Raw genomic sequence first — 8,613 nt, 5'->3', positions numbered from 1 at the left:
GGGGTTGGAGCCCCGAGCCTCCGAGGAAGGAGGGAAAGGGTGACCTGAGATGCGCTCCTCCTCCCCTGTGCCCCCATTCCCGGGGGCTGCCCCTGTCCGGCCGCAGCTCAGGCGGGTGGGGGCGGGGCGGGGCGGCGCCGAAGAGAATGAATAATTGAATTGGAGGGGAGGAGGAAGAAGAGGAGAAGGAGGAAGAGGAGCCGCCCGCGCAGGGTCCTCCCTACGCCGCACCCCCTCCGCCGCCCGGAAGTCGCTCCCCGCCTCCCGCTCCGCCAACATGGCCGCGAAGTCGGATGGAGCGGCGGCCTCGGCCGGCCCGGGCCCGGAGGGGGCGGCCGGCGGAGCCCGGGGCAGTACTGGCGGCCGCGGGGAGGCGGCGGTGCCGGCCGGGACGCCGGGGGGGCGTCGGGGCGGGCGGTCCAGGGCCGCGCTACGAACTGCGGGACTGCTGCTGGGTGCTGTGCGCGCTGCTCGTGTTCTTCTCCGACGGCGCCACCGACCTGTGGCTGGCGGCCTCCTACTACCTGCAGGGTCAACGCACCTTCTTCAGCCTCACCTTGCTGTTCGTGCTCCTGCCCTCGCTGGTCGTGCAGCTGCTGAGCTTCCGCTGGTTCGTCTACGACTACTCGGAGCCCGCTGGGGCCCCGGGACCCGCCGTCAGCACCAAGGACAGCGTCGCCGGCGGAGCCGCCATCAGCACCAAGGACAGCGCCAGCGCCCTCAGGACCAAAGAAGACAGCCCCGAGCCGAGTCCCCAGCCTGCTCCCTCCTCCGCCAGCGACTACCGCCGCCGCTGCTGCCGCCTCTGCGTCTGGCTGCTGCAGACCCTCGTCCACCTTCTGCAGCTCGGCCAGGTCTGGAGGTAGGAGAAGCGCAGGTGGAGGGAGCTGAGCCCGAGGGGTGGGGGTGACCAGGGGCTACCTGCCATCCCAGCCCTGATCTGACCTTTCCAGGCTACCCTCCTGTCCTGACCTTCGCCACGCCCCACCCCATTGCAGCTCTAATTTCCTGTCAGTGGGCTTCTCCTGACCTCTGCCCCCAAGCCCTGCCCAACCCCAGTGCCATCCCCTTTGACTTGGACTTTGAGAGGGGAGAGGATGGGGTAAGAAAGGAGAGAAAGAGATCCTTAGGGGTGTGTGTGAGTGGGGAGGACCTGGGGCTCATGAGGATAAGTGTGAAACTTGAAACAGAACCACAGGGCCCCCTCCTGCCCTAACCCACCACACTCTGTCTGAGTGCCAAGCCCGGGCTCAGGAAAGAGCTCAGAAGTCCTTTCCTGATCTCAAAGATCCTCTGTTCAGAATGGCAGCTCATTCACAACCTCCAAAGAGAGTCACAGAATTTGAGACAGCTAACTGAATATCCCGCCTAAACTTCTTGGACTTTTTGGAAAAAGATATGCTGGACCCAACTGGGGAGCCCTCAGGCTCCTTGTACTTCCTTTGGCCCCCTCTACCCCCACTAAGAGTCCTCCCCTTCCAACAGGGCCAAGGGTATTTGGAATATTGAATCTGAGATTAGATGGCCACTGGCTGCCCTTTAATTCCAAAATGGTAAGGCAAAACTGAGGCTTTGTTCAAGCTGCCCACTTTCAGTCTTCTTCCTCTGCCAGGACTAAGGGTGCCTGCTGTGCTGAGTTAACTGGAAAGAGGGGGAATTCTAAGCCTAGGGCTCCTCTTGAATCTGAATTGCTATTTAGTAGCTTAGGCCCTTCTGTGCTCTGACAGAATGAACTTGCTTACTATATGATCCTAGGCAAGCCGCTCTCCTCCTTTCAAGCCTCAGTTTCCTTGTCTGTGAAATAAGGGAGAATCCCTACTGCTCTTATCTCATTGTCTTATCATTGCATTATTCTTACCTGTTGGGATGGTCAGGTGAGAGGTCTGTATGAGGGCCCTGCAGACTGTAACATTTTAAGAGTGTGGGGAAAGCATGGAAAAAGTCACTCTAGTGATATAAAGGGTGATTATTACTGTGGTTATATTTATTCTGCTACTTGTTAACACATTCTGCCTAACTCAGAAGATCCAGTTTGGGGCTGAGGGTTGAAAACAGGACTCCCAGGGTTTGTCCCAGCTGCTTACTTGCTGTGTCACTCTTGTTGTGTTGTCAAATCTCTCTGCCTTTGTTTCCCTATCTATTCCTGCCAAGATGGTGTGTATATTCCTCTTAGCTTACCCTGGGGGACAAGGGGGGGCGGAGCTCTATCCTCACAAGGTGGTGTTATTATTATTAGTGTGACACATAAAAATATTCATGTCTACATCCAGGAACTAATCTGCATTTATCATTCTGTGCCCGAGTGGACAGATGGTGAAAGATATTTTTAGATTCTGAAATGGTAACTTCCTATTCTTGGTAGCCAAGCTTCATCCCCCCTTTTCCTTCAGCCCAAAGTGGGCCAGATGCCCCTCGACCACTGGCTATTCCCCCATTCAGAATCCACTTACAAGAAACTAATATTTCTCCTCTTTGTTAAGAGTAAACTGAGTTTCCCTCAAATAGGGCAAAAACGGCCACGGGTATGGGGCTTCAGGGGAGTAGCTAGAATTGCTAAGGATCCCCTCAGGTCTGAGGTTTCTTGGATATGGATAAAAGGGCTAGCTATTTCTACTATCCCCCGTTTGCAAAATGAGGGAGCTGGGATCAGATGAGTTTGTAGGGATAACAATCTAATAGCTCTTGGGTTGAATGTGGCTTATGGAAGTGTTTTGTGTGGCTTGTATAGTATTTTAAAAAAAACCAGAGTTGTTGCTTCCCTTTAAAAAAACTGGATCTAGCAGTATCAAGCCTGTAATAATTTAGAAAGAGTCTATGTGCTCTAATTTATTCATCCTTTCCTTTGATCGTATCTGTACTATTTCACTTAGACATGAAAGCCCTAATTTACAGTTCTATAACAATTATTTTATTAAATACTCACTTTGTGCCAAGCCTACTGGTTGCCTTTTTACCTGCTTTATCTCCTGTACCCCTTCTAATCATCCTGTCATGTGGTTAGCATTATAATTTCTACTTGACAGATGAGGGAATGGAGGCTCAGAGAGGGGGCATCCTTGTCCAAGGTCACACAGCTAGTATCTCAAAAAGCTGAGACTCTAGGCTCTCTGCCTTCAAAGCCTGAGTTCAGTTTATCCACCTTGCAATTCTGCCACTAAAGTGACCCTCAAGCTTAAAGAAGTATGAATTTGAGATTCCAAGATTCCAGGATGATAGAAAGTCAGGGCTTCTGTTGCACTGAGATAGGAATGTGAAAAGAGGGGCAGAGAGTTGAACTGTGTGGATGAGGATGGGAACAGTGCGTATTCTCGGGAAGGGGCTGAACTGGGGGGTGGTCTGGTCAGGAGGCTGACATCTTTATCCTGGTTTGTAACTACAGTTTGCTAGGTGACCTTGGGCAAGGCTCTTTCCACCTTTGGGTCTCAGTTTCTCTGTATGTGAAATGAGATTTGATGTGATGACCGTAAGAGCTTCCCATTCCTGAAATTCTGACTCTGGATCTATTGTCAAAGCAAAAGCCTCAGGACCCTTGCCCCAAAAGCTTTGGATTCTAAAATGGCTGAGGGCCTGGATAAATGGGAGGAAAATCCAGAGAAGGTATAGAGAAGCTGCAGGGGCTGGCATTCCTAGAAATTAAGCAATGTTGGCCCAGCATGTTTGCTTACCACGTGAGATGTTCCCACAGATGTTCTAAGTGGTGGGGCCTGGGGTAATGAGGGAGATGTGTGATTGAGCCTTCCAGAATCACACCTAGGAGGCTAGGCAATCATTCGTCTCCTAATCCCATTCCCTCAACTCTGAATAAAATAATTATAATCATGAAGATATTTTTCAACTTCTTAGGCTTGTAAAATGCTGAATTAAAAATTCAAATGCTTTGAGGATCCAGGCAGGTAACATACCATAGGTATGAGGGGTGTCAGGCAAGAGGACATTTGAGGGCAAGTAGTGTCTGAGGCAAAGGGAAGCTCCAGCTGAACATGCCATTAGAAATCGTGGACCTAGTCTTGATTTCTCAAGAGAAATGGGAAATTGGGATTTTTCAGTGAACACTCCAAAATTCAGCTACTAATTAAGATTTTTAAAAATAGTGTCAACCAAAGGAAACACATTTATTAGCCTGTCTTTTTTGTAACCTCTGGTTTAGCTCTTCAAATTGATATGGCCTTTTCACACTGAAGATTTTATTATTATTTTAAACATAAAATGAAGCTCTGAAGAGAGTGAGGAGGAGAAAGTGTTCACAGACACTGCACACCTACCATGTCCCCGCAGGCCCCATGTAAGTGTTTCAGGCATGTGATCTCATGTTACTCTGAAACGTTCTGCCTGGTGATTATTGATATACCCATTTATCAGATAAGTGAGACTCAGAGAAGTCAAGTAACTTTGTCCAAAAATCACCCACTGAGGAAGTGAGGAAAAGTGATCAGTCCCAAACCAGCTCTGTCTTTTATATCACACAATGGCTACTCTGGGATATCCCAAAACAATGTCTTTGTGTACACATAGATTGAACCTCTGAGAGAACAGCAAACAGATCCTTTGGTGGGGCACCAAGTTGGCTGTGGCCTGGACACCAACCTGAGTCTTCATCCCTCCTCGCCCTTTCAACTCCCTGAGCTGTTAAACTGCCCAGGGCTCTTAAGCCAATTAAAGTCCTAACCCTGCCCCCTCCAACCCTGTAGGCAGCAGAGCAGTAAGCCATGGATCCTGCTTTTCCTAATCTTGAACTCATTGGGCCCCAGCTTTGCCCAGATAAGCATGGTTTGCTAAGCCAATTAGTGGGAGATGATCTGACATGGGATTCCTGCCAGGCTCTCAGGATCTGGGAACCCCAAATGGGGAAAAAATTAGGCAATTGGGATTTGGGGGCCCTCCCTCTAATGCCCTCTCTATGCCTAGGCCCTGACACTGCACTCTGTGTCACCTAAGAAGCCCTGCACAACAGAGAAGTTCTGGAATGAGTTAGTGACCTACTGGAAGTGAACGTCAGCCTCTGGATCTCCCCTCCGGGAAACTATATTCTTGGCATAATGGTTGAGAGCACGGACTTTAGATTCAAATGTCCTCAGTTTAAATCCAGACTCTACTACTTCTTATATGTGACCTTGACAAGCCAAATAATCTTTCACCCGTTGTAAACTAGGAGCCATAATTGTAACCACCTGCCTCTTGGGTTGTTTCAAGGTTTAATGAGATAACGTGTAAGGGTTCAGCAAGGGGCTTGTTCCATCGTTAAATGCTCAGAAACTGCTGGTAATGATTAGTACCATCGGCCTGGGCTTTGCTCCCTGTGGAACAAAGATTTGTTCACTGAGCACGTGGCAGGACAGCAAGGGGGCCCAGAAGTCCCTTGAAGCCATATTTACATGGCAGCCATTCATTTAATCTGCAGTCATTCATTCAGCAGACATGTATGAAGCACCTGCTGTATACTAGGCACTGTTCTAAGTGCTGGGAATCGAGTAGTGAACGAGACAAAGTCCTTGCCCTCTTGGAGCTCAATAGCCTAAAGGAGGAGCCAATAAACAAATAAACTACAATATATGTTATATGTGATATATAACACCTGGGTCAGATGGCGATAAGTGCTATGGGGAAAAAAATGAAGCAGGGCAGGGAGCTATTGGAATGCCAGGGAGGAGGTGTGGCTCTTTTAGATAGGGTGGTTGGGGTGGGCCTCTCCAAGGAGGTGGAATATGGGCTGAGGGCTGCATGAGGTGAGGATGAGCTGTGTAGAGGTCTTGGGAAGGGTTTTGCAGGCAAAGGGAAGAGGATGGGCAAAGAGAAGGCCTGTGTGGCAGAAACAGAGCGAGGGGAGCATGTTTGGAGATGCTGGTGGACAGACTGGCAGGGGCGAGGTCATGCAGGGCTTCAGAGGCCATGGTGAGGACTAGGGCTTGTACTCTTCATGACATGGGGAGCCCAGGAGAATTTGGCCAGAGAAGGAACAGGATCTTGACTTACATTTTGCAATGTCCACTCTGGCTGCTGGGTGGAGAATAGACTGGAGGGAGGCAGAGCAAGCCTGGAGATCCATGAGGAGGCTGCTACAAAGATGCAGGGGGAAGACAATGAAAACCGGATCAAGCTAATAGCAACAGGGGTGGGGTCTGCTTCAGGCTGAGCTAATAGGACCTCTTTCCTTCTTTGATCTTCAGTCTCTCCACTGGGGACAGAGTTAGCGGTTTGGAACCCACTCTCTGGAATCAGCCATATCCTGCATCTGCCACTTACTGTGATTTGGGACAAGTGGCATGACTTGTCTGTGCCTTGATTTTCTCATCTGCAAAATGGACACTCTAATAATAGTACCTATCTCATGGAGCTTGGGGTAGTAGAAAATTAAATAATGTTTAGTGTTCAGCACAATGCCTGGAACATATGAAGTGCCCAACAATTATCATTAGCTGTTGTCAGGTCAGGGGTTGGATTCCATAGTTTTCAAACTGTGTTTTACAGCCCTGTCTCCATCATTTTAACCCAGTATCCCTGAATGTCTCTTTTATAATGTGTTGGTTACATGTCTAAGATGTTGTTTTGAATAATCAGTTCTACAGCTGAAGCTTGTTTACAGTTGCCTGAACTCAGTGACCATCGATGAGGTTCCTCCCTGGTCTGCCTTTGTAGGGTTGTTCCAGTTTGGGCCTCACCACCCACCTCCTGGGAGACCCCTCTCCAGGAGACTCTTCACCCCTAACCCTGCCTCCTTCTCTTGCCCATCCAGCTGCTGTGGGCCATTAGAGCTACTTCTAACAGACACAGCGGCGGCGGTTGGGCCCCGCGTCCCCTGTTTGATCTATAAAGACCACACAGGAGAAGCTCTGGGGAGTGGGAGGGCGGAGGGCTGCCAGGAAATGGCTTTGAACCCAGCAGCTGGGGCGCAGGTCCCTGGGGAGAGGAGGGAGGATGGTTGGGATCTTCTCTGGCCTCTCTGTTCACCACCCTGCCTTTGTTAGGGCATCCAAATTCCTCCCCTGGGAAATCCAGTCAGCCTCCGGTTGTCACCCCCAACCCCCAATCCCGCCTCCACCTGCAGGCAGAGCGATGGTTCCTCTCTGTCCCTAGAGCAAGTCCCTCTGCTTTAGCCTGACTTTGAGGCCCTTTGACCCCTGACCTTTTGTCTTTCCTCCCTGCTCTACACTTGACAACCTGCTCCCCGCCCCCTTGCTCTCCACTGCCTGCAGTCCTTCCTCCAGCAACACCCAACACCAGTTTCCGTTCTCCTCCCAGTGAAGTTCTGCACATCCTTGCAGGCTGAGCTCAAATGCCACCTCTTCTAAGAAGCTTTCTCTGAACAAATCCCACACATGCTACCCTCCGCCCCTCAGACCCCACCTCCCACTCCCTGAGCCTGGCAAAAGTCATTGTTTTTGTTCTGAAGTGGAAAATGTTTGGCTGTTTTGTCTGTTGATCAAAAAGCTATACATTCTTGTTGAAACCTCAGGCAACATAGAAAAGGCATAAAAATATAATGCTCATTGTCTCTTGGGGTAGAAGAGGTGGGGTCAGGGGAGACTTCTACTTACTAAATAGATATTTCTTGCATTACTTGAAGATTTTACCTCTGGCTTTTAATTAGCTAAAAAAAAAAAAGCATGTATACATTCACCTGTTTTTAAAAACTCCGGTGTTCTTGCAAATTAGTATACTTACTGTTTATTGGGACTTAGATTTGATCATTTCTCATGACAATCCTGCCAGGTAGGGAGTGCGAGGATGAAGAAGAAGAGCTGTAGAGCCAAAGCCCTGTCTGTGTGGCTTTGAGCAAGGCATTTAACCTTTCTGGACCTCAGTTTTCTCATCTGTGAAATGGGGATAGTAACAATCCCTACTCAGATCTCCACTGTGAAGGCTGATTCTATTAATATATATGTGCTCTGCAAAGTACTCAGCACATAGTGGTGCTCAGTTCGTGTTTGCTAGCATTATTGGCCCCATTTTACAGATGTTGAAATTGAGGGACAGAGAAGAGTGGCCTTCCAATTCATAAGGAGCAAAACTAGGGTTTGAAGCCTTGAGGTTAGGCTCCCAAACCCACATGTGGAACCACCAATACTGCCTTCTGCTAGTTAAGTGTATTCTTACAATCAAGCATGTATTGTTTAGAGAAGCAGAAGAAACAATATCAGAAAAGTATTTTTATTTTTACTTTCTTGAGACACAGTCTCACTCTGTTGTCCAGGCTGGAGTGCAGTGGCTTGATCTCGGCTCACTACAACCTCTGCCTCCCTGGTTTAAACGATTCTCATGCCCCAGCCTCCTGAGTAGCTACAGGCGCCCGCCCCCACGCCCAGCTAATTGTTGTATTTTGTATTTTTAGTAGAAACAGGATTTTGCCATATTGGCCAGGCTGGTCTCAAACTCCTGACCTCAGGTGATCTGCCTGCCTTAGGCTCCCAAAGTGCTGGGATTATACGCGTGAGCCACCGTGCCCAGCCAGAAAAGTATTTTTAAATGTGTATTTTAATATAAAGTCCCCACTGTTAACATTCTAGGTTCTTCCTCTCAGACTTCCTCCCCAGGTGCAATTACTCATTCCTCTTTACCCCACAGCACCGATCACATTTTGTTGTGATCACCTGCCCACCTGGCTGGCTTTCCCACTGG

At 49.2% G+C, this 8,613-nt stretch overlaps 1 protein-coding gene across 1 annotated transcript in view; it reads left to right on the top strand.

The window, feature by feature from the left end:
• The first annotated feature begins 255 nt into the window (after positions 1 to 255).
• Positions 256 to 8,613, top strand: part of XKR7 (XK related 7) — a 33,881-nt gene continuing 25,523 nt past the window's right edge. The window contains 2 exon segments of the mRNA XM_032295292.1: positions 256 to 397; positions 399 to 862. Coding sequence (XP_032151183.1) covers positions 278 to 397; positions 399 to 862 — 584 coding nt within the window. The 5' untranslated portion in view covers positions 256 to 277.

Source organism: Sapajus apella, unplaced genomic scaffold, assembly GCF_009761245.1.
Source record: "Sapajus apella isolate SASKATOON/1434 unplaced genomic scaffold, GSC_monkey_1.0 scaffold33, whole genome shotgun sequence".
NCBI classification, from domain to species: domain Eukaryota; kingdom Metazoa; phylum Chordata; class Mammalia; order Primates; family Cebidae; genus Sapajus; species Sapajus apella.
The sequence above is the reverse complement of the archived record's forward strand: the minus strand, read 5'-3'. Positions and strand labels throughout refer to the sequence as shown.